The sequence below is a fragment of the Camelus ferus genome, chromosome 16, assembly GCF_009834535.1.
Source record: "Camelus ferus isolate YT-003-E chromosome 16, BCGSAC_Cfer_1.0, whole genome shotgun sequence".
Classification (NCBI taxonomy): Eukaryota; Metazoa; Chordata; class Mammalia; order Artiodactyla; family Camelidae; genus Camelus; species Camelus ferus.
The window spans coordinates 20,944,507-20,969,983 of record NC_045711.1 but is presented as its reverse complement, the minus strand read 5'-3'; the positions used below and the strand labels follow the sequence as shown (position 1 = coordinate 20,969,983).

At 56.6% G+C, this 25,477-nt stretch overlaps 1 protein-coding gene and 1 non-coding gene across 4 annotated transcripts in view; one reads left to right on the top strand and one right to left on the bottom strand.

Moving 5' to 3' along the window:
• Positions 1-15,645, bottom strand: part of SLC38A10 (solute carrier family 38 member 10) — a 34,679-nt gene extending 19,034 nt beyond the window's left edge. Inside the window, exons 1-8 of one of the 3 annotated variants that reach the window (XM_032456576.1) lie at positions 15,233-15,645; positions 12,556-12,673; positions 7,291-7,336; positions 6,347-6,440; positions 6,102-6,245; positions 4,781-4,905; positions 2,325-2,427; positions 1,388-1,570 (exon numbers count right to left, since the gene is read on the bottom strand). In XM_032456576.1, coding sequence (XP_032312467.1) covers positions 1,388-1,570; positions 2,325-2,427; positions 4,781-4,905; positions 6,102-6,245; positions 6,347-6,440; positions 7,291-7,336; positions 12,556-12,673; positions 15,233-15,331 — 912 coding nt within the window. In that variant the 5' untranslated portion in view covers positions 15,332-15,645. Of the gene's footprint in view, positions 1-1,387; positions 1,571-2,324; positions 2,428-4,780; positions 4,906-6,101; positions 6,246-6,346; positions 6,441-7,290; positions 7,337-11,654; positions 11,809-12,555; positions 12,674-15,232 lie in introns of those variants that run through there. The other 2 variants (XM_032456577.1, XM_032456579.1) reach the window with 2 other exon arrangements.
• A 7,387-nt stretch (positions 15,646-23,032) lies between these two features.
• On the top strand, positions 23,033-23,105 carry TRNAG-ACC. The gene has a single exon. It is a non-coding gene; the product is annotated as a tRNA-Gly (tRNA).
• The last annotated feature ends 2,372 nt before the right edge of the window (positions 23,106-25,477 follow it).

The following is a 25,477-nucleotide window of genomic DNA, read 5'->3' as shown; positions in this document are numbered from 1 at the left end:
GAGAGGAAGAACCCACATCTACATGCACGAGGAGGTCATGAGTTACTCCTGAAGGTCAAGGGTCAAAGGCCAGCAACAACCGGGACAGCTGACCAGAGGCAAGAGCAAGGGATTCTATGGGAACAGGTGGGCCGGAGGCAGGAGGAGAGCCGCGCAGGGGGTCGGGGGCAGAGACGCGCACCAGCCCTGCGGGCAGCAGAGCGGCCACCCCAGTGAAGATGGAGGTTCTGAGCGTAAACCCGCCTCCTGACAGCATTTCCTCTAACGCCGCTGCTGACTTTTTAATTCAAAAAATGAGTAAAATATGTTACTACAAAAACACAAATGCTGTTCAGATATGAAATGCAAGTTTGCATCAGATGGAAGACCTGTGGCCACGTGATCGGACAGAGCCCAATCAGACCGTGCTCGGTGTCCAGGTCCCTGGACAGCTAACTGGGGGGGTGGGGGGGCCTGGGGTTCCGTCATGAGGCACTGTCCTTGGTGGCAGAAACCACAGGAAGCTGCCTCAACCACACGCCAGCCACGTGGACACTGAGCCTGGTTCCAGTTGTCCCAAAGACCCAGGCAGCCACCCCCCATGCGTCTCCCAGACTCTCCCCCTCCCCCAAGGCCTAGACAGTTCACATGGAACTTGTGTGGCCACCAGGGGCCCTGGCTGAGACCACGGACCAGGCTCAGAGACTGTAGGTGGGAACACAAGAACAGCCATGACCTGGGCCCTGTCCAGGGGCACGAGTTCCCACCCAGGCCCCTCCATCCACCTGGTGGCAGTCAGGGAGCAAGGAGAACTGTAGTTCCCATGGTATGTTTGACAACTGCTTACAAAGGATGACGTGGCACAGGGCCTACACACACGACAGCAAGCGAAACTCGGCCTCCCTGCAGGCTCAGACACCTTTTGTCAAATTGCTAAAACTTCCAATTACACAAATGTAAAGAGAATAGTGGTCCAACCCCAGTGCCCATCCACCCACCCAGCTGGCCGTCATCAGCTCCTGTCGATCAAGCCAGCTCTTCTGAGCTCCTGGCCACTCCTCTCATGCAGGGTGGAACTGAGGCCAGCCCCTGACACCCCTGACAGGGGGAGGAGCGGGGAAGTCTCGGGACACAGCCTAACCTGCCTGGACACTGGGCCTGACCCCACATCTCCTGTTGGAATCAACCTGATTGATCAGAGGCTCTTTTCTCCAAAGTGGGTTCAAAAAAAGATCCCCGTTAAGAGATTTCACTCTATTTGAGTTTTTGATGTTTATCTAGGAAAAGCTCTGCCGGCCAGTGCCCAGGAAAATGAGGATCTAGCAAAAGCCACTGGAGGAGAACGCAACTGAGACCCGGGCGGCAACGCTTCCCAGCAGGACACCGTCAAGGGGCCCGAGCACCTTACCTGCTGCTCGAAAAGCAGCGTGTTCAAGGCCTGCCTGCAGGGCAGGATCATCATGGGGAAGCCCACGGCCACCGACATCATGAAGCCCACGCGGATCATCTCCGTCACCAGGTTGGATGGGAAGTGCATGAGCACGTTGCCTGCTGTGGTCTCCGCGAAGCTCACATAGCCAAAGAACCCCACCTGCGGGAGGACAGCAGCAGAGGGCGTGTGGCGGGACCTCGTCACGAGCAGGCCCGGCAGCTCGCAGACCGCCTCCTGGACGAGAGAGGCGGGCGGCCTACAGGCGAGGGTCCAAGGTGGCTTCTCACAGGGACAACAGGGCAGCAGGAGGAGGAGCTGCCCGGGTATAAAGAGGGCGCCAAACGCCCCACAAGACCAGCAGACGGGCTGATCTTAATCTGGCTCAAAACCCACGCTAGGGAACTGTGGGGCAAACCACGGCCCCACGGGCTGAGGCTCAGTGCGGAGGGCATTTGCGAAGCCGACGAAGGTGGCAGAGCCACAGGGTTCAGGGGAGTGAGCCAGGCTCTCAGTGTATTTATAATTCTACTTGTTACATGAAAAACACAAGGGACCGGAGAATTAAAAGACTAGCGGGAAAACCTACATGCACTGTGTCTGCACCCGTGGGCTGGAGCCCATGATGTTCGTTCTCTGCTTTTCTATACTCTCCGATTTCTACAATGGACCACCTCTCTACAGCGAATCAGTGGAGGTCTTGGGGAGGCAGGGAGAGGAGGCACTCCTCCTGGGACTGGGGCGGACACCAGCACCAGCAAGGGGGGTGCGGGGAGCGGCTGGGCCGGGAGCTGAGTGGACCAGCAGAGCTGCCCGGGGGGCTGCCACCGCCACCGCCACCACCACCACCCGGGGCGGGAGGGAGCAAGGGCAGGCCCGCAGTGGGGCCTGGAGGAGCAGGAGGGAGGGTCCCTACCGCGACGTAGAAGGTGGTGACCACGTTGAGAGAGGAGGCGAAGACGGAGCTCATGGCCTTCACCGATGGCTCGTCCAGGCTGTCGTAGGTGGGCAGGACCTGGCTGTGTGAGAGGGAGCGACTTCACAGAGAGGCTCCAGAGAGACACACCTTCCCCCAGGGCCCCAGCCAAGTCTCTGACAGCTGCCTTCCCACCCGGAGGGCCACCGCCAGAGCCGAGGCCACAGTCTCCTGCTACAGGATGGCACTCGCAGCCCTCCCCGAACGCACGCTCTGTGAACGGCTCAGGCTCGGAAGTGCCGCAGAATGAGAGGCCGGCTGTTCCGCGGCAGCGGGAGCGCGACCGCTCAGGGAGCCTGGGGCCGGGCTGATGCAGCCCGTGTTTACAGGGCAAGCAGGAAGCGGTTCAGAGCATCTCTGTCAAAAGAATGGAAAGTCAAACAAACAAGCTGGGTCACCAGCCCATCTCAGCGCCTCAGCGAGGGGGCCAGAGGTGCCGCCGGGCGTGGGAGGGACACGTCCAGCGGGCTCTCTGCTAACGGCAGGAGGGGCCTAGGCACCTGCGACAGGTGGGCCACAGAGAAGACGAGGGTTAGCCGTGCAGCCCGGAGGGAGGGGTGACGGTGCCCCAAGGGAGCCAGGCCAGCGGTCCTGCCACGCAGGAGGCCGGGAGGGGGCGCGGCAGGACATAAATGCAAAGCACAACAGTCAGCAGAGCCAAACCCCAAAACTGCCGTAAAACAGTGAAAGGAGAACAAAGGAGCCCCGCTAACCTTACTAACAAGGAAGGACACGGCCTGGGCGGGGGTAGGGGCCCAGCCAGCAGAAGCTGGCGCCACTCCCTGGGCTTCTGCACACTGCCCCTCAGCCATCCGCCATGGGCAAGGGTCACCCGCGGACGGCGGAGGGCATGGGGTGACTGCACACACCCCCACACAGCCCAGGGAGCTGGCAGAGGACCTGCAGGGGAAACGGCGCGAGTGTCTGGGCACTGACCAGCCCCTCAGGCCGGAGCAGATCCACACCAGAGAGCCTGCGCACCTGCTCTTAGGACAAGGGCTTCCCACCTCGGCCCCACCCAACACTCCCCGCACACAGGGAATACTCTGCCTGGGAGCTGCTGACACTGTGGGGAGGGAACTGTGCCTAGCACAGAGGCTGGAGGAGTGTGGAAACGCCGCGGTGCCCACCCTCCTCCAATCCTACCTGCACGCCAGGAACCCCAGATGGAGGCAGCCAGACCCCCACAGCAGTCCACCCCAGCACCCGACCCACCACGCAGCCCAGGCCTGGTGGTTCTGCACCACTACATGCTCATCTACTGCAAAGACCAGAAAGGGACAGGGTGATGACAAAGTAAAGGCCTGGCCTGTCCAGGAAGAGACCAGCCCGGCAGGCGGGGGCCTGTGGTCCCTGCCCTGCACGTAGTCCATGCAGAGATGCGGGGCAGGAGTGCGGGCTCTGGACGGCTCAGCACCGCTCCCTGGGGCCGCGGGCGCATCTGCAGGCCCCGCGCCCCCCGTGTGTGCACAGACCCTCTGGAACCGGTAACTCGACCTGAGACCCAAACCCAGCAGATAGGCCTGGCCACGGAGCAGCCACCACCAAAAAGCCCGACCAGGGTTTACCTTTAAAAAAGCAAGCTCAACAGACAAAAAGGACAACCGGTAACGAGGTACATGGCAAAAGAATGTAACTTCTGTCACCACTCGTAACGGGGACGCCAAACAGCGAGTGCGGGGTGTGCGCAGGCGGGACTGAGCTGCCAAGGGAGACGATGTGTGGGGAAGGATCCGGACGCCGCGTGCGGGTGTGAACACAGCCGTCTCAGCAAGTGCTCTCTGCCACGTGAGTTTACACCCAGCACAGTTCACGCCCCGGGGAGCTGCGGGGCGGCTCCGCCGGCCCTGCGGGACCGGTGCCTCTCTGCCGAGCGGGTTACTGTCCGACTGGGCATGAATCCCAGGCGCCTGCCATTCGGCAGAGAAGGTAGTGCTGCCGGAATTACAGCAACAGCCTGATCTGCACTTACAGCGTGGTGCGTGCCAGAGAGAGCACGCCCGCCGTGCACGTGCACACGCGCGTCCCCGGCGGTCTGAAGTCAATGTTTGTGCAATTTCCTCTGAAGTATTCTCACACGAACAGCTCCAGCCTGGCAGGATGCTGGGGCTGTGAGTCAACGGCACGGGCTGCTCCGCGCTCCCCGCAGCCAGCTCTTCTCGCGGGGGACTTGGCAAACCAGTGCTCTCACCAACAGCGCCCGCAACACAGCCCGGGAATAAAGTCAATTTCTCTCTGAATAAACATCCAACTCCCTCCCTCAGCCCCACTGAGGCGCACAGGACGCTGCGAGGGCCTGCACCGTCCTGTTAAAGAAAACTGCGCTTCCCGCCTCCTGGCCCCGTACCCCTCCCATAAACACTCCTGCCTCAGGCCCTGGGGCCAGCAATACTTACGACTGGCAGGCGAAGGACATGCCAAAGATGGGGATGCAGCGGAAGATGCCCTCCCAGCGGATGTAGCTGACCTGCCGCAGCCACTGCCCACCGAAAAGGCCGTGCTTGAGCGAGGACAGCACGATCTGTGCGAGGAGAGGACAGCAGAGCTCGGCACTGGCCGGCAAGCACAGGTGGGGCCCGCGCCATGGTGGGAAAGAGGCGGGCTGGGGGCTCCAGGTCTGGCCCCAAGCTCCCTCGCGGCGAAGCCTGGGGCTGCCAGCTGGAGGGGCCCAGGGTCTGGTGTGGTCCCAGGGCCGCTGCCCTCTGCTGTGCACCCGAGCACTGCCACGAGGAGCACACACGGCAGGGCCTCCTGAGCGCAGATGGTCAGCAGTAAGGCCCCCTCGCTGTGCCTGCCCCCAGTGCCTTGGGTGATAGGACAGTCCCCTGGCCTGGCAGGTCCCTGCTGGTCCTGAGCAGACATGGGTCCTCCAAACCCACCAAGGACAGGACTGTCTAAGCGGAGAGAGCCGGTCACCGGGCTGGCCGTCACGGCAGAGGGACGCCGGCTCGCCACCGGGGCTCAGTCCCCTAAGGAAAGCCTGCTGCACAGACTCTCAGGTTCAGCTCTCACAGGAGAGATCAGGTCTGACCTTCCCAGGGCCGGGGCAGGCCTGGGGGTTCAGGTCCGGGAGCTCCCACCAGGAGGCCTCCCAGAGCTCAGAAGGAAAGAGGCACTCTGAGTACCCATGCCCTGCTGCATCCCCCGTCCCACTGGTCATAAACTCTCACGGGAAAATAACCGCTAAGGGGGAGGGCAGAGCTCAGGGGAGAACGTGTGCTCAGCACAAAGGAGGTCGTGGGTTCAACCCCCAGAACCTCCTCTAAAAGTAATTAAACTAATTTACTAACTCCCCACCACCAAAAAAAATTTTTTTAAAAAGAAAAGAACTACTACGAACATTGGGGTGCATGTACCTTCTAACGCGTTTTCTCCAGATACATGCCCAGGAGTGGGATTGCTGGATCATGTGGTAACTCTATTTTTAGTTTTTTTAAGGAGTCTCTGTACTGTTTTCAACTATTCTCCAATTAAAAAGAGAGGAAGGAAGAGAGAAAAGAAAGGAAAGGGAAACAAAGGAAGGAAGAGAAAACTGCCCTCCCCCTGTGATGAAGGCTAGCCTGCACTCCTGGCCACAGACCCCGCGTGCAAGGTCCCTCCGTGAACTTTCACTCCCCAGGCTGAGCCTTCCCTGCTCCTGAGTCCAGATGCCCTGTCTGTGCTCTGGGCTCCTGGGGACATTTCTAAGGTCACTCTCCTGTCACCCTCTAGACTCACCACAAACATGAAGACAGTGTAGAAGATGAGGGCCATGGCACTGAAGGACTGGATGGAGGCCATCATGTTCCTCTGCAGGCTGAGCGGGAGCACGATGCACAGGCACACAGCGAAGAGCAGGAGCACGCGCAGGGTGCCCGTCACCTGCAGGCAGGCCCAGAGCAGGCCCAGGACACAGGCTGAGAGGTGGGCTGACAGCGTCCCACGGGCCTTCCAACGCACCAGACACCTGCACGTGTCCTTACCTGCAACCCACAGAGCCGAGCAAAGAAGTTGGACCCCAAGTCGCCAATCACAACGTAGAAGGCAATGCAGGTTCCCAGCATCAGCCCGATCATGCTGCCGGCAGGAAGGCATGGTTGGAGCGCGTTTTCACAGAGGCCCTGGCTCATCACCATCCTAGTCGGCCCCTCAGCTGACACCCAGGGTCCCGGGGAGCCCCAAAGGCGGCCCTCCCTGCTGGGTAGCTGCTGACACGTGACAACCCGAGGGAGGGGCTGGATGGAGGGCACGGGGCTGACACCCAACAGTTTACAGGACGGTGGTGGGTTCTGCAGGGTTTGCAGTTTTACTCGGAAAGGAACACTGAGCAACACCGAACTCTATCTGGGTTACGTTTTCCTCTCCACAGGAGGTTCTACAAGTTCTTTCTGGTGCTACAAACATGCACTGCCACGTGAGACAAATTAAAAGGACAATCGACTGCTTCAGAACAGGTTATTCTTTCCGGTTTCCAATTCCCTAATTTAGAAGCCCCAAAGTGCAATTTCCCAGCCATTTTTTCATCTCATAAAACTGTACTCCAAAGGGAGAAAACAGGACATTCCCAGCTTAATGCCACCTTTACACAGCGGTGCTGGGGGCAGGGCGGTGCACCGCTCCCCAGAACAGAACTGAGACGAAGCACCGCGGGGCGAGGGCCGCCTGGTCGCCTTCCCTGGGGGCCCCCACTTTTATATTGTTCTTAGTGAGACTTAAATAAGGCTTTCAGCCTTGACACTTACCATTTTAAGGGTACAATAAGTTGAACTTTCAACTACTCAGTAAGTAACACTTCAGAGAAAAATATTTTAAGTTACGGACGAGCCTGCATCTGAAACGTACCCCTCACTGTGTGACAGCCCTCAAGTCTGTTCAGCTGCAGGCGAAGCACAGAGAGGACTACACCCGCCCAGGCCACACCACCTACCTGGTCTCCACCAGCATCTTCCCCGCTTTTCCGTAGGCGTGCAACGCTGGCGCAGAAGAAAGGAGAGTTATCGCTCAGCCAGCAGCACGGAGCCCATCCATTAGGACGTTACCGATAAAAGTCGTGGAGGGAGATTTGACAAAAACCCGTGGGCCTGGAGTTGCACGAGTGTGAGGGGGATATTTCTAAATTTCGGTCCCACGCTTTTTTCAGACCTACCATTGATAAATAAGAATCACAGAAAATAAGAACAAAGCCAGGGAAAGACATGGGCAGGTTGGTTTTTTCATACAAAAAGGGAGGAAAGAGAGGAAAAGAAAAGAAACGTCATCCCAGTGAAGAAGCAGTGTCCCGCTGGGCAGGTGGGCAGCCTAGAAGGAGGCAGGAAGGAGGCTGGGCCGGGGCAGAAGCTGGGCAGGCGGGCGGTGGGCGGCGGGCAGGGAGGGGCCCGGAGGGCCGTAGGCCCAGCCCTGGCACATCCAGTTTTCACATTCACACCAAAGGGACCTGGCTCAGGGCTTTTATTTCAGAAGAAAATCTCAACTGTGGTACTTCGGGACTGGAGGGGACAAGTGCGCTGGGGCCCGCCCTCTTGCCCTGCTGGCGGATGGCGCGTCCTGTAGCGGAACCCCTCGGCCCTTGCCTCCTGCCGGCGGAACCGTCTCCAGCAGACGAGGGACTGAGAGCTGCCGACCCAGCAGGTCCCTCCCAGGACCTGACGGGGTCCGGCAAGCCCGCGTCCCACGCCCAGGGCCCAGCAGGACGAGGGCAGAGAGCTCCGGTCTCCTGGGTGCGCGTGAGCGCCTGGCCCGCTTCCTGCCCCGCGGCCCCCTCCCCGGGGGGGGAGCAGGAGGCAAGGGCCACCTGACGTGAATGAGGCCAGAAACCACCCGTGACTCTGAGCTGACGGAGAAAGAGGCGCAGCACGGCCAAAAGCCAGGAAGCCGCACGGCGACCGGGCCGCCGGCCTCGAGAAGCAGAGGGGGTCACTCCGGCCTCGCTGGCTTGTCCGACTACCGCACGGACACTTCGCACCTTGGGGTCATCTGAGACCCGCGACCTGGAGCCTGAGCGTGAGGGCGGCTGCGCCCAGCCATCCCATCCCTTTTCCTTCTGCAAAAGGCAGCTGAGCTCCACAGCATGTTCCAAATGCTCAGAGCACCCTGCCAGAGAAGGTTCCAAAACCTACCAATATCCTGGACAGAGGGAACAGAAGGTGTGCTGGGAGGTCAGCGCACATGGCAGGAGTGGCACCCCTTCACCCAGAAACACTCGCCCGGTTCCCACGGTGACACCCTCCCGGGGCTGCCCCCGAGGTGCTGCCTGTGCAGCCACCGCTCCCCGCTCCTCAGCCGGGCCGCCCCACGTACCCGGCCCCCGATACGCACACCACTGCAGGTGTCGGCCCCTCAGCAACCTCCAATCCTGATCTCAAACACAAACGCCCGCACGGCACTGGGAGGGCGACGGGGTCCGGCGCTGCCCTCTGCCCCTCCAGGTTGGAACCACAGCACCGGACCAGCCCCGCGAGGCTGGGAGGGGTCTGCAGGGATGGTTTCTGAGAAAGCACACCCTGTGTGGGCTGGACACTCAGGTCCCCATGCTCCTGGGCTGGGCAGCCCTTCTCCATCTGTGACCAGCATGCTACAGCTCACGGGCTGGGCCTCACAGGGACCGAGGGCCAGCACTCCTCCCAGCAGCGGAGCTGAGACTGGTGTCGGGAGGGCTCTCTGGTCTCCCCTGGGGGGCTGGGTCACCTCTTCCTCCTGGGGCCACAGCCTGGCCCACAGCTCTGAGCCCACCTTGCTCAGAGTGTGGGACCCCTGCCCCACTCCCATACCCTTCACCCACCCTCTGACGCCCCCTGCCGGCCAGGCAGGGACAGGAAAGCACTCACCCAACAGTGCTGTTCAAGTTGGGGGTGGTGACCTCAACCCAGCCGTCCCCAGAGCCAGGGCCTGGACGGCACCCGACACCCTGCTGCCATCCACCAGGGGATGATGGGCATCTGCTGGACAGACGAGGGTCAGGAGATGCAGGGAATACTGGGTGTTGGGAAGGGTGGTTTTATGACCCTCATTTGCCCAGCAAGGTTCGCCAGGTGCAGGTCACACAACTGCCAACGGCAGGGAGGAAACTGGCTGGATAGGCCTCTGCGGCCCCACCCTCAGAAACCTGGGTGGGCAACAGGATCAGGCACGATGCCAGAACATCCCCAGTGCACACTGAGGGGTCCGAGGTGGCCCCAAGGCCCGGCCACACTCCCTGAGTGCAGGCCCAGCTCAGAGTGGCCTCACGGGGGCCAAGACTTCCAGAGGCGGCTGACTGTCCAGCACAGCTGTATATCTCCTGAAAAGGGGGGTTAGAAAAGTTCACGCAAAAGCAGGACCTGCGGGGTGAGAGAGCAGCAAGTAAGAAGAGGATAGAAGTCACAAACCAGTCCACAAGCAGCCAAAAAACCCATGAAAAACAAAAAACACCAACAAAAGATCCACCAGCGCTGTAACTCCCCAAACTGGCAAGGTTCACTCTCCAGCCATGCCAATGCACAGGCCAGAGCAGCAGGGGCAGTGCTGTGATCACTTCCAGGGATGAACAGACCTGAGACACTGTCGCAAACGCAAACTCGAGGCTCGGTGGCAGACACGTGGGGGAAACCACCGACCCATTCCTCGGAGTGCAGGTGGTTTATACAGGCTATTTATTCAAGCTACGCCTGCCGTTCCAGGAATTTCCACACCATCCCCTGCACTGTCCCCTGGTCTAGACAGAGGCCGTCTGTCCATCTCTTCAATCCCCAGCTGCCTGATGCCCACGGATCCAGCAGACAACACGTGCTGGGGGTCTGCTGACAGAGGCTGCCTGTCCCGGCCCTGCAGCACCGGGATACAGTGGGCACTCTCCTCCGAGCCCACCCTCTCTGGCAGCTTCACAAGCTCTTGGGGATGTCTCTGGCCAGGAGAAGGCAGAGGGTGGGAGAGAGGCCCACAAGCAGGAGACGGCCCAAGAGGTACGGGAGGATTGCTGACCCACGGGGTCTGAGAGAGTCTTATCTCTTTCTATCTTGGCTCCTTTCCAAGCAGTGGGGCCTCTCCACTTCTGAAACGTGCCAAGACCGAGCCAGGACAAAGGGCAGCAGATGGTGGAGGCTGGGCGAGGGGACTGTGGGAGCTCACAACTGAGCCCCCTTGTTTGGTACCAAAGACATAACCAGAGACCACTGGTGGTCTCAGATCTTTTTTGCTTCTAGCAATTAGAACCACGCTGCAGTCACCACGAGCAGTCAGAGATAGGAGCCCCAGACAGCCGCGCAGAAAGGCGTCCATGGGGCAATTTCCCTCAGTCTTTCACATCTAGCCAAACCAATCTGCCTTCTAGGAACTTTCTAAGAATAATCAGACAGACAGCTGTCAAAAACCATGGCCTCCCCAGTCTAGGGTCACCCGTCCTCTTTCAGGGCACAGCCAAGCACTTCATGGGATATCTTCTACAGGAACCCCACTGCACAGAGGCCCTCAGTGGGGAGAAAGGGTCACCCCAAAGGCCACGGCCCTGCAGATGGAGGAAGGGGCCCGCCCCGGAGCACATTACACCCCAAGCAGAATTTGGTCTCGTGGGTAGGGGTGGAGAGGGTGGCAAGTTTGGCTGATAAATTTCACCTCCCTCAGTGACTCCAACAATAAAAAAGCCTGACAGCTCTGGCCTCATAGGAATGGAAAGAGAAGGAAGCACCCCTTCAGTTCTGAGGTCAGAACAAACGCGAGCATCTCGCTGCCAATGCAGCACAGGCAGACTGGTAGGAAACCAGAGGTCACGCTGCCAGAAGCCCATGCATGGGACCTGCAGGTGTCCGTACTTCGGCCCCCGGAACGCTGCACACCACTTCCTCTTGCCGCCTCCTCCCGCTGTGAGAGCTGTGAGCGCAGGGTCGGGCCGGGCCCTCCGCGAGCAGACCCGGTGTCCCGGCCACACATGAACTGGGACGTCCGGGGCTCTCATCCTGAGGACAGGAGTTTTCCCCAGACGCGCACAGGGCCGGCTACAGATGACACGTGTGCTGCATTTCAACACCCACACCACGTATCCCCGGGATGGCATGCGGAGCCCAGAGTCCTGAGGCAGCAGAGAGAACGCAGGCCTCACGCACCAGCCCTCAGAGCCCAGCTGCCCAGGAAATACTCCAAACTGAAAGGAAGCAGGAAGGGCGATGCCTGCCTCGGTGGAAATCAGAGGAAGAAAGAAAGAACCAGAGGGAACAAAACCGCAGCCAACAGCATCAGGAAACAGGACACATGCTGCTGGGGGGCGGGGACGTGCTCCCAGCCGCAAGCCCGAGCCCCCGGACAGTCTGCCACGGGACTTACAGTCGGGATGGGCAGAGAGACCCCGTTGGGCCGCTCACAGGGAAGCGTCTAGGGGCTCAGGAAACAGACAGCACCCAAGTCAGCAGAGGAGACGTGCGCCGAGCCGCTGCGGCAGCAGAGCTGGGAGGGGGCCTCTGTGTGTGTGTGTGAGCTGAGCTGGGAGGGGCTCTGTGCGTGTGTGTGTGAGCTGAGCTGGGAGGGGCTCTGTGCGTGTGTGTGAGCTGAGCTGGGAGGGGCTCTGTGCGTGTGTGTGAGCTGAGCTGGGAGGGGCTCTGTGCGTGTGTGTGAGCTGAGCTGGGAGGGGCTCTGTGCGTGTGTGTGAGCTGAGCTGGGAGGGGGCTCTGTGCGTGTGTGTGAGCTGAGCTGGGAGGGGCTCTGTGCGTGTGTGTGAGCTGAGCTGGGAGGGGCTCTGTGCGTGTCTGTGAGCTGAGCTGGGAGGGGCTCTGTGCGTGTGTGTGAGCTGAGCTGGGAGGGGCTCTGTGCGTGTGTGTGTGAGCTGAGCTGGGAGGGGCCTCTGTGCGTGTGTGTGAGCTGAGCTGGGAGGGGCTCTGTGCGTGTGTGTGAGCTGAGCTGGGAGGGGCCTCTGTGCGTGTGTGTGAGCTGAGCTGGGAGGGGCCTCTGTGCGTGTGTGTGAGCTGAGCTGGGAGGGGCTCTGTGCGTGTGTGTGAGCTTAAAGGTGGGCAGGAGAAAGAGCACCACCTCGGCCTTGAGGCTTGTGTTCACGTTAGCAGGGCTTTCAAAGGGCGTTACATTTTAAAATAAGAAAGAAATTGCTGCTCAATGGACTCTCTAAGAACAAAGTGGAAGAAAAATAAAGCAATGAGGCCCAGGCCCGATCCAGGTCGCTACACTTCTTAATGTACTGAGAAAGGTCCACCCCGTGGAGAGGTGGCGCCCTCACCCAGGCCAGCGTAGGTCCTCCGTTTGCTCAGGCTGGCGGATTTCACCAGGAACATGCAGGATTGGTGAGTCATCCAAGAGCAGAAGACCAAGAGCAGGGCCCCCAGGACGATGCCACACTGGAGGGTGGGGAAAAACAGAGACGTTAACAAAATCAAAACTACCCGGTGTCCTTACTTTACACACTGAACAGCACGTATGTGGTGCCCCAAAGCCCTCCTCCTGGGCCCTGTTCTCGCACACACGAAGCCCCAGCCCCATCCTATTCCCCTGCCTACGGGTGACAGTTCCTAGCACTGAACGGACAATGCCCTGGATGTGGCGGCCACGCACTCTGTCCACGGGTATGAAGCCCATGCGTGATCCCGAAACAGCACCAGGGACACCGTTTCCTTCCTGGCCCTTCCCAGTCTCCCCAGGTCCCTGCAGACACCCTACAGTGAGCCACCTTCTAGCCACTTGGAGCAACAGCCACGAGTGATAAACACATTCTGGAAGAAAGACATTAAAATTGACATTTATGCCTTTCTTATAAGTTAAACAGACACTCACCATCTGACCAGCAATTGCACTCCTAGGTATTTACCCAAAAGAAATGAAAACATGTGTTCATGAACAGACCTGTATGCCAATGTTTACAGCAGGTTTATCTGGAATCCAAAAACTGAAGAAACAACCAACTGTCCTACTAGCTTCTACCAGAGCAGAATGTACACATATCCCACGATCTTGCTACCCAGCCCGAGGTCAGCCCGCCGGGGCACGTATACACAGGGTCAGAGCCTGTGCCCCGGTCCCTAAGCACTCAAAACAGGAAACGCCACACATGCCTGGCAAAGGTTAGAGGGCAAATAAATGCACGGACTCTAGACAGTCGTTGCAACGAACCTGTTGCACGAGCCATTCGCATAAAGTTAAACCCAGCCACACTGACCTCCAGTGCTGGAGGTGGGAGGGGAACCTTTGGCGGTGGGGAGGGGCTGGGGGGCTCTGGCAATGCTGTGCTCCTTAATCTGGGAGCTGGCTACATACGCTGTTAACTTTATGAAAATTCATCAAGAGGACACCTAAAATGTGTTCACTTTTCTGTATGCATTACACTTCAATAAAATGTTAATTCTCTTGGAAAAGTACCCAAATTATTAAAATCAATCAACCAAATAAACAAAACAAAAACCCCCAAACCAAAACTTTTTTAAAATGGCATGGCTGCCAGACATCCCCGAATTGCCCGTTGACCTCACACTGAATTCCGGCCACGGGGCTTCCCATGGAGAAGGAGCCGAGTCCGAGTGAGAGCGTGTGGGAACTCGGCCAGGCCCTAGAGGCAGGGCAGACCACATCCAGGTCTTGGCTTGCAAGGCCCCTCCCTCTGAGCTCTTCTCTGGGCAAGTCAGCCAGGGCCGAGTTTGAATGCTCTGGCGGGGGCGTCGTACCCAGCACCCGGCAGACATACAAATCTGAATCATTTCTCAAATCTGAACCATGGTGGCACTTGGCAGACAGGCCTCGAGGATGGCAGCCTGATCTGCAGACACAGGACCAGTAAACTACACCTCCCAGAATGCAGTGCTGTACTAGGCAAGTCGCAGTGCACACTGGGACACGTAGTCGGCCCAGAAACACCTTAGGTGGCCGGCCCACGCTGGGATTCACACGTCTAGACACAGATGTTGCCCCAGGGGTTCCGGAAGCCGCCAGCGTGGCCTTCCACATCTGCCTGCAGTCTCTGTCCTCCCGACAACGTGTTTGCCAACCAAGTCAGATCAACCACTCACATGGGAACCCTAAACACATTTTTTCTTTTTCTTTTTTTTGCTATTTTTATTCCAAAGATGCTAAACATGAAAAATGCAAAGTATTAATCTGAAATTAAACGACTTGTGCCAGTTTCAGTTCCAAAATGTCCATCTAATTTCCCTTTTTCCACCTATTTGGTTTCATCACATAAGGCTGGCCTTTGAGGCCTTGATAACCACCTGCCCTTCCCTGTGTCCCCCTCCTCTTCTCCCACCCTCAAGCAAGCCAGCTCTATCTAGTGGACAGCTCCTGCCCGGGGGAGCAGCACCTCCACCGTGGCACACGGGAAGCTGAGAAGTTCATTTTTAGGAAAGAAGTTACCCAATTTGATAATTCCATCAACCTCCCTTTTCTAAAGTACCGAATGCCTGTATATTTGTGGATTAAACAGAAGCCAAATGAATCCACACCTCAGAAATGGTGACTTTCTTTCCCACGGTATTTAACATTGGAATTTCAGATTTTTTCAATTAAGGTAACATATGCAAACGGTGAAATGCACAGACCTTCAGTGTACAACCTGGCAGATTTAGTTATCACCTTGTAACCAACCTCCAGTCTAGTTCCAAGGCCTGGGGGGCTCGACGTGTGTGCTTCTTACATACAAGTGCAGTAGGGTCAGAGTTTTTAAAAAATAATAATAAAGAAAGATAACACTGAATCCTGTGGTCACTTTCCACTTCTGGAAGATCACTTTGCACTTTGGTCTGAAGTTACTAGTCGTGAGGAAGCTTTTCACTGAGGGAACTCTCGGTTTCTCTTGCAGGCCCGAGGCGGGCGGGCTCCGGGACCGCCTCCCCCAGCCCTGGTTCCCGTGAGGGGACGAGCCCGGGGCGGCGGGGGCGGCGAGGGCGGCGACCACTGCCCGCTAGACTCACCTGTTTGAAGCAGAAGGGCATGGTGAGGACACTGACCCCTACTATGCTGTTCACTATGTTCGTGATCAGCCCCCAGTTGGAGGCGGCGGCCGCGGTCATAGCGGGGGGTCTGGGGGCCACGGAGCCTCGGTCCAAGGCGCCGGGAGGACGCTGGGGCGCGAGACCCTGAGAGGGGCGGGTGGCTGCCTGGAGGAGGCGGCCTCGCGGAAGGCGGCGGGAGCAGTCAACCTCCAGACCCCGCCAGGCCCCGCGGCCGCCTCATGGCTTCGTCACCCGCTGGTTCTCGCTGGCCACCCTGGTGTCCCCGCGCCCAGACCCGGAAGAGCCGCGGGGTGCCAACTAGGGACACCTCAGCCCGGCTTCGCGGCCGCCCTGACAGACACACTTCCGCCTTCCGCGGGCTACTCTGCCCGGAAGTGACGACAAGGAGGCGGGGCTGGGGCAGGGCGCTCACCAACGAGAGGCGGGCCTGGGCGGGGCCGTGTGGGCGCGGGGCCTGAGAGAGGGCGTGAGGGTGATGCCTGTAGGGGCGGGGCTTGGCGGGACACAAACCAATGAGGGGTGGAGGCGTGCCCGGGGGTGGGGTCTGCGGGGGCGGGGCCGGGCAGCGGCGCACTTGTCCCAGCGCCCGCTAATCCTCCAGCGGAGCTGGGATTCTGAGCCGCCGTCTTGCAGGGTCGGGAACACAAGGAACTCGCCCTGCGGGGCCTCCATCCGGAAGGGCGTGAAGGTCAGCAGAGAAAGGGCCGCGCCACGCTTTCTAGAGAGGAGCAGGATTTCAAGCATTCATTTTCAACATTTACACCCTAGGATCGATTTCGGGAAGTGTGCTAGGGGCCCGGGGCGCGGGGGCTGGGGCCTTATATGTCGGCGCTGATGTGGTTCCGAGGAGTTATCACCTACGTTTTACGAGTGGAACGCTGAGCACAGAGAGGTCAGGTGACTCAGCAAGTGTACACAGCTCTTAAGAGGGGACGTGGGATCTGCTCCTTGTGCCAGTGCCTTTCAGAACAGTACTTGGAGCAGTGAGACAAGGGACTCTAACGTTCTAATATTAAAGGAGCAAAGAAATGTAGTGAGAGGATGGGAGAGGTAGAGACCGATATGACTGGAGAAATCAAGGAGGGCTTCGAGAAGGTGGCTTGTAGGCTGGTCTTGAGAGACAAATGGGAATGGAGGACGGAGATGGCTTTGGGGAAGGAGAGAACAGAGAAGGGCTTTGAGTCATCTGTGAATTCCTGGCACCTGGAAGGTGCTATGTGTCTATTGAGTGAATACGTAGTGACAGGAGGGCTGGGATGGCCTTCTCAGGAAGAAGCAAGTAATTCCGAGCCAGCTGGAACTGTGCACGGGAAGAATTAAAAGTCACTGGGAGAGGGAATAGGGGAACCTTGTTTGTAGGCACATGAAGGACCTGATGTCTTAGGGCAGAGGCTGATGCCGCAGCTCCAGGCAATGCAGCCACTAGGTAAGGCTGTCCCACCTTCAACCCCCAGGCACCAGTGGAAGAAGAGGAAATGCCAGGTAAAGAGTAATTAAATTCAGAATGAAAATAATAAATGCTATTCATTCATTTTTATGTAAATCATAATACATTCTATAACCTGCTTTTAATTAGTTATGTAATTTTTATGAAATATTATACATGCAAGATAGGATATAAAAATTAAATGTATGTTTCAATGAATAACAATAAATAGCCATGAGTCCACCATTTGGCTTTAAGACAGAATCTTTGTAGAATCTTAGGTGCTCCCTTTGAGTCCCTCCACCATTTCACCTTCCTCCCCTCTTCACAACCATCCTGGGAGCATCACTATCCAGATTTTGTCAATTCATTATTTTTCTTTAAAGGTTTACCACATATGGATATATTCCTAAACAATTAAAGACTACTATGTGTCTCTTAATATTCATTTATTCTGTTTCCAAATTTTGCCAGCACATGTGGCAGCCAAGAATAAACAATACACTTCCCAGCCTCCCTTGCAGCCAGAGGTGACCATGTGACTAAGTTTTGACCAATGAGGAGTGAGCAGAAATGACAGGTGCAATTTCTAGGTCAGTTTTTAAAAGGAGGCAGTCTGTCCCTTCCTCCCTCTTTCTTCATCCTGCTGCTTGGAATATCAAGGTGATGGTAAGAAGCCATTGTGGGCCATGCAGACCATGGCAGGAGTGGGACAACAGGCCAGAAGGTGCCTGGATCCCTGGACAACAACATGGGCAGAGTCACCATCCCAGCCCCTGGCCACATCCTCCGGGCTGCTCCATTGGAAGAGACAAATCATCTTGTCCAAGTCATTATTATCTTGGACTCTGTTTTGTCCAAGCCAAATTTATAGCCTAATTCAATTGTGTACTGGGAGAGAGCATTTTTGCACTTTTGACTTTCGTGTTAATGGATTTATATGTGTGTATTCTTCTGCAACTTCCTTTTTCACCTAACCTTGTTTGCAAGATACAGCATCATGTCGTATGTACTCTGCGTCATCTAGTCTCACTGCCCTATGGAATTCCACCCTTTAAAATAGCCCAGAGTATCTGTATCCATTCTCCTGCTAAGGGCAGCTGAGTTGTCTCCAATTATTTGCCATTATAAACAGTGATGCAGTGAACATTACGGTCCTTGTCTCCTTAATATTTTGTCATTTCTCTGGGTAAATACCTGGAAATGGAATTGCAGATTCAAGTGTTTGTGCACCTTTGATTCTACCACTTATTGCCCAATTGCTCTTCAACGTAGTCATGAGAGTTCCTGCCAGTTTACATCAGAGGCTGGAGAACTATGTCAGTGAAGCACCACACAGCAAAAGTATTTTCTGCTTTGGCAGCCATGCAGTCTCTGTCACGACTATTCGAAAGCAGCCCTAGATGACACACGAACAAATGAGCAAGTCTGTGTTCCAACGAAACTTTATTTACAAAAGCAGGGCTGGCCCATTTGGGCTGAAGGACCGCCGATCTCGGCCCCAGCTCTACGTTGTCACAGACATTGGCCATCAGCAGTCTGGCCGATCTGGTGAATGAAATGGAATCTCGTTGTGGTTTTCCACTTGTTCTCCCTCATTACAAATGAGGTTAATCACCTGATATATGTTTACTGACCATTCATACTTCTTGAAACGCTTGTACGTTTCTGCTTGTTCATTTCTGCCCATTTTTCCAGTTAGCTGTTGGTCTCTGCTCTTACGAATTTTTAGTTCTTTCAAGGTGCTTGACAGTGAACCCTGTATCCCTCGGTAGGGGCTTCTCTGATGTCTCCTCATCGTATTCGTTTTTTGTTGCTGTCATAACAAATCACCACACACTTAGCAGCTGAACCAACACAAATCTGTTCTTCCAGTTCTGTGGGTCAGAGATCCCATGGGGATCTTACCAGACTGAAATCCAGGTGTCGGCAGGCCACCCCCTTTCTGGAAGCTCTTGTGGAGACTCCGTTTCCCGCTCACTGAGTAGCTGGCAGAATTCACTTCCTTCAGGTGGTAGGACCAAGGCCCCTGTTTTCTTGCCAGCTGAAAACTGCGGCCTGGTCCCAGTTTCTAAAGGCTACATTCCCTGGCTGCAGGGGGTCAGGGAGGGGGCTGCCTCCAACTTCAAAGCCAGCAGCCAGGGGAGAGAGCTGGCTTCCTCTCACTGCATCTCTGTGACCCAGCCAGGAAAAGGTTTCCAATTTTAAGGATTCATGTGATTAGATTGAGCCCATCCGGATAATCCGGTATAATCTCCCCATCTCAAGGTCTGTAACCTTAATCACGATGCAAGGTCCTTCCACAGAAGGTAACGTATTGCCAGGTTCCCTGGTTTATGGGGTACACGTCTTTGGGGGGAGCCAGCATTCTGCCTCCCGCGCTCACGATGAAATTCAAGCTACGTCTCTTCGGCAGGAAAACCATGGACGGGGTGCCATGTTTCCACTGAACCCTATCAGCTGCCGCACGCCTCCCCGTTACTGGTGATGTCATCTTTGATCACTTGACAAGACAGCTCCCTTGAAGTTACATCTTTCTCCTTTGGAATTAATGAGTGGTTTGTGGGGAGGGACTTGAAAACTAAATATCCCAGTCCTTGTCAAATGTTCAACTTACTAATTTATCTCCATCACTGTGGACTCCTGTTTTCCTACCGTATTCAGCGGGTTATAATCCTTACTATCACTACTTATTCCGATGCCCACATTGTCCCAGATTTGGACCACGAGAGCCCCTTCAGCTGGCTCCTGTGTCCTTGACAGTGTCCCCATCATTCCCCAAGCACTTCCTTGCTTTCTGGCCCAATAAGATGTTCCCAGATCATCGTGTACTTTTCTTGGACTCAGGCATTTCTCCAAGGAGCCCTGGTTCCTTCCAGTGGAGACTACTAATAGAGACCTAGGTCTGGGCCCCGGGTGCGTGCACAGCCATTGGGATGCCACGGCTCCTGGGTCCCTCCGTGGACAGAGCTTGGAGACACGTGCGCAGGCACCACACACGTCTAGATTTCTCCCTGTGTTTATCTACATGTATTGAAAGCCACAAGTTCACAGCCATACCTTGAATACCGCTGGAGGTCCAGGGCCACAGCATTCATCCTGGTATCCTCCCTTTCCATATTTGTAACTCCGCAGTTGAGACTCCCCCCCCAACTCGGGCTCCAGTACCCTCCCCTGGGATGCCCACCTCCACCCTAGACCCCCTCCCCACCCCACTCTGGTTCTGAGTGGCTTCTCACCCCCAATCCCCGCTGGCACAGATACTCACTGTGCCCCGCCCCACCTAAAGGTTTTAGAACCCAAATTTAAAACAGGGAAGGGCAGCGCCATGGTCATTTCCAAACATGCACCCTCTCTGTTATCGCTACCCACATGTGATTTCAATCATCGGAGTTGATGGGATGCTGCTGTCCCATGGGAGCCATCTGTGGCTTCCGATGCACAAAGGCTGTGTGACCCTGGGCATGTAAATGAACCTCTCTGAGCCTGCTCTGGGACACCCATCACTGAAGTGGCAGCAACTTTCCATTAGGTCGCTGGAGGTGACACAATCTGGGAAAGGAGAGGGAGGGGCTGGACGAGGATCCAGCCTCTGGATGCTGAAGACTTAGGTCTTCAAACAGGGGGGTGCTGAAGCCCACCCAGCACATCTGGGATGAGGTGAAGGACCCTGTTTCTCACATGCTGGGCAGGGAGGGGGCGCCTGCTTTACCAAGGATGAGCACCCTGACCACCCCCTACTCTCCCCCACCACCCTCTCCCCCACCTCAATCCTCACCAAAGAAATGCAGGGGCCCAGTCTGGGTTAAATCCATGTGGGAGCTGTGGCTGCTTCAGAGAAGGTGGCCTGGGCCCAGAAGCAGGTGGTGGGCAGAGCCTGGGCCATGGAACTGGCCCTGCCCTGGTTCCCTGGACACGACATCAATCTTCAGTGTTTCCAGGTGTAAAACGTGGCTGATTATCCCCCTCCGGGGCTCCCCGTGAGGTCGCAGGGACAAGTCCGGATGAAGGCTGGTCCCTTCTCTCCTGGAAAGCAACACACTTTTTGGCAAGCCTCTTCTTTTTCATGTGTCTCCTACTTCCAAACTGGAGGCATGATCTGGAGGCATGATCAGAGGCTAGGCTGGTCCATCAGAAAGAATGCTGGGGACCCAGCGGGCGATGTGGGCATCAGGGAGCCTCCATGGGGTCTGGGTTTCCATCACCCCCACAAGCAGGGGTTAAACGTTTGCTCCAGCCCAGTGGCTGAATTGGCCAGAAACCCAAGTTTCCATCCCCTCTCTGGTGGGGTTCCCCCCCTTTCAGACGGTCTGTGTCAGAGCAGAGCCTGGAGGCTGCCCCAAGCCCAAGGGGGTGGCCTCAGGGAGGAGGGGGCGCCCAGGCCTGGTGGCCCCCGGGCCCTGACTCCCTGCACTCTCCTCCCGCTGTTTACATAACCCAGAACCATAAAACTGACAACAGGTTCCGCAGAAAGGAATGGGTCTCAATTAGCATCCGCTGGGCGGAGCGGGGCGCCATCCAACCCTCTCCCACCGGGGCCTCATGTCGGGAGGGAGGGCATTGCCAGAACCACGTGGAGGGACTGACTTCACCGGGAGCCTCAAGGCTGCAAACCACCCCCCGACACACACTTGGTCCTGACCTTGGTTTTCTGGGTGGGAGCAGCGGCAGGTGCGGGCAGGCTTAATGAGGTGTGAGGAGAGAAGGGGGTCAGCCCCGGGGTTTCCCAAATGCACTCGCTCCGTTCATTCCATAGGCCCCCTTTTGGGGAGGGGGAGGGGCAGACGAGAGGTGGGGGAAGCCAGGGCTGACTCCAGTGTGACCTGGAGGTTGATTACATCCCACCCTCCTCTGTCAGGGCCCCCCCAGGTGGGAGATGCCTGGGGAGCCCGCCCAGGTGCACAGAAGCTTCACTAGCGCTGGCAAGGGGGAGATGGGCGGGGCAGCCCCTAACACCCCCACCCCCCATCCCCACTGAGGTGGGCCCAGCTTTGAGAGTCTCTCCTTGGCCCCAGTCCAGCCACTAAAACCACTGACTAAGGTTTTTTTTCCGGAGCTCAAGCTGTTGGTGACTCCTGGTGGCTCAGGATCTGGGGGAAGGGCTGGGGGCCGGGGGCCGGGCACCCTAGAGAAGAAGGCAGGAGAGCAGCTGCTGATGGGAGCCAGTGCTGGGTGGACTTGGGAGAGTCCTGAGGGGCCAGAGGGGCTTCCAGCGGTCTTGACACTGGTTCTCTCTGCCTCCAGGGGCCTCTTTCTGGAGCAGGGACAGCTATGAGACCCTCTGTTAGAAAAACCACAGATTAACCATTCACTCCTCCAGTGACCTCCGCCCAGATCTCAAATCCCGGGAGACCAGGCAGGCAAGAACCCAAGGAGGTGGGCAGACCCTGTCCATGCCAGGGCCTGGCCAGGTAACCCAGCCCTGAGGTAGATCAGTAGCCAGCTGGGCCCCCGACTCTGCCTTGGTGCTGTCTCTCTCTCGCTGCTCCTGGCTACCCGTCACCGCCCAAGCCAACCATGTACTCCTATGGGGCCAAGTTCACAACCACCTAATTTGCGGCACTCACCCTGAAGGATCCCAGGAATTGGCGCCATTAAATTCTGTGCAGAGGAGAAATTCCGTCTAGTTCCCGCAGGTTGCAGGTGGAGAAGGTCCGTGGGGCACACCACCTGGCCCAGGTTGTCAGCATGCAGGGCATTGCCCATACCCACTGGGAGCTGACCTTGGGCTACGTTCACCTTGGTCAGCATCTCAAAGTGGCCGCCTGACCAGTGTCCTTGCTGCCCTTTCCTCTATCAGCCGCACCTCTCTGTCCTTGTCGATGGCACTGCACCTGGCCAGGAGATTACTATTCCCACCCCCTTGTGCAGCCAGGACCGTCACGTGACTAAGACCTGACCAATGTTAGCAGAAGGTTTGGCTGGACTTCAGGAAAGCCTTTTCAGTGGTCCTTTTTACTTCCCTCCTCCTCCTCATTCCTGCTACCTGGAATGCAGATGCAATGGCTGGAACTCCTGCAGCAGCCATGGAACCACCCTTGACTCCTCCTTTTCAGTCACCCCCGCCCAATTCAATCTGTCAGGGAATCTTGTTGAGTTCATGTTCAGATACCCATGATTCTGACCACCTCTCACCACTTCCTCTGTTTGTACCATGATGCAGGGCATCATCTTCTCTCTCCTGGACCGCTGCAGTGTTCTCCCCACTAGGTGCTTCCTGACTTCATCACATTCTGTTCACCACCCAGCAGCCAGAAAGTCAGGTCATATCCGCTTCTCCTCCAAACCTCCTCACTCAGGCCATCATTTAAAAAGTCCACCAATAGTGGGGAGGGTATATAGCTCAAGTGGTAGAGCACATGCTTACCATGCATGAGGTCCTGGGTTCAATCCCCAGTACCTCCTCTAAAAGCAAAATAAAACCTACTTACCTCCCCCTGCCAATTAAGAAAATTTTTTTAACAATACAATAGTAATTAAATAAAAAAAAATTTTTTTTTAAGTTCACAAATGATAAACGCCGGAGAGGGTGTGGAGAAAAGGGAACCCTCCTACCTTGTTGGTAAGGATGTAAATCGGTGCAGCCACTGTGGAGAACAGTGTGGAGGTTCCTTAAAAAAACTAAAAACAGAGCTACTGCATGACCCAGAAACCCCACTCCTGGGCATATAGCTGGAGAAAACTCTAATACGAAAAGAAACATGCACCCCAGTGTTCACAGCAGCACAATGTACAATAGCCAAGACATGGAAGCAACCTGTGTCCATTTACAGACAATTGGATAAGAAAAAGAATGAATAATGCCATTTGCAGCAATATGGATGGACCTAAACATGATCAGACTAAGTGAAGTATGTCAGACAGAAAAAGACAAATATCATATGATATCACTTACAAGTGGAATCTGAAAAAAATGATACAAATGAACTTATTTACAAAACAGAAAGGGACTCACAGAGATAGAAAACAAACCTATGGTTACCAAAGGGGAAATTAGGAGTTTGGGATTAGTAGATACAAACTACTGTATATGTAACAGATAAAACAACAAGGTCCTACTGTGTAGAACAGGGGACTATATTCAATATCTTGTAATAACCTATTATGAAAAAGAATATATATATGTAACTGAATCACTATGCTGTATACCAAAAACCAACAAAACATTGCTAATCAAACATACTTCAATTTAAAAAGACAGAAAATCTCCTCACTCAGAGTAGAGCCCTGGTCCTGGTTGGGGCCTGGCCAGGGCAAACCCCTGGGCTTCCTGAGAGAGGCAGCCAGTGGAGATCCCTGTTACCCTCTCCATTTTACAGGTGGGGAAACTGAGGCTCAGTGAGGTGAGGCTATTTGCTCAAGGGCACAGGATTCCTAAGTGCGGGCCCAGGTGAGGACACAGGTCGGTGTGGCTCCATAGATCCCACAAGCCTCTGCCCCCCGAGGTGAGCTGAGGGTGGCAGCATCTTCTAGCCGGTGGTAGAGTCCAGCATCGCACCTGCGGGGGTGGCTCCTAGGGATGCCTTAGGCCACATCAGGGGAAAGAGGACAGACAGAGCACTAGTACCCACACTAGACCTGCCCCCGGGCTCCCCTGAAAGGTTTGGGGCCTTGTGTGGCCTCTGTAGACCTGATCCCCACCAGGGCCTCGCCTTTCCCTGGTCTGAGTGGGGAGCCCTCGGCCAGGTCCTGCCCAGCAGCTGGGAACAGGAAGTGTGTCCCCCGGCCCATCTGTGCAGCCAGGCTGAGCTGGAGGGACATTGTGACCTTTGCGATGTCCCTGGGCTCAGGCAAAAGCTGCAGATTGTAATCTTGGCCGCCAGGAGAAAACTGCCCCTGAATCTCATTACCGTCTTCTAATTAGAGGTCGGGTGGAGAATCTGACAAGGCGGAAACCTGCTTTCATCTGTAGGGCTTTTCCCCCTTTCCTGAAACTTCCAGACATGAGGGGAGAGCTGCCTGGACACAGAGGGGCAGAGCTGCACGTCCGGACATAGGGAGCCGCGTGCACCGGCCCTCTAACCCCAGAGCGGGGGGGGGGGGTGTTCCCTCACCTCGGTCCCTGGAAAATTCCCAACCAGTCTCCTTTCCTGTTGAGGCTGGAGGCAGATCTGGGGGTGCGGGAAAGGCGGGGCCATTTTGGAGCTCATTCTCCTGACTCATCAAGCAGGTTAAGAGCTGGCACCGGACCCCAGGGGCGCCCGACCCCTCATCAGCAGGCCACGTCTCTGGGCCTCCATCTCCCCAAGCTGGAGTGCAGGGCTGTCCCACAGCCACCTTCCGCTCAGCCCGGCCGACTGGGGCAAAGCCGGGCACTCAGGCTACACTCCTGCCTGCTCTTCAGGCCGTCTGCTGGGCAGGCCAGCGAGGGGTACGAGGCCTCCCCCCCCACTTCCCAGGCTGCATCTCAGGAGTGGGGACAAAGAGGGGTTGTTCTGCAGATGGGCACTCCCCAGGCTTGCCAGGGTGAGATGCCGCAACGGCGTTGTGAGTAAGCAGGGAGAGGCCAGCAGGGTGGCCCAAGCCAGACAGATGTGCCCTGAGGTGCAGGGTGGGCAAGGGCCTGGGGCTCCTGCCTGCCTTCGTCTTCAGCCCATTCTGCATCTGGTCCTCCCAGGCCCTGGAAGCGGGGAGACCTCCCCACGACCACCACCCTACCCAGGCAGTGGCCCTGGGTTCAGAGATGTCACTCATCTCCCCTAAAAGGTGTGCCCCAAACAGGGCTTCCCAAGGCACCGGGGAAGGCTGTGATCCACAGGGTGGGAGGGACACTGGAA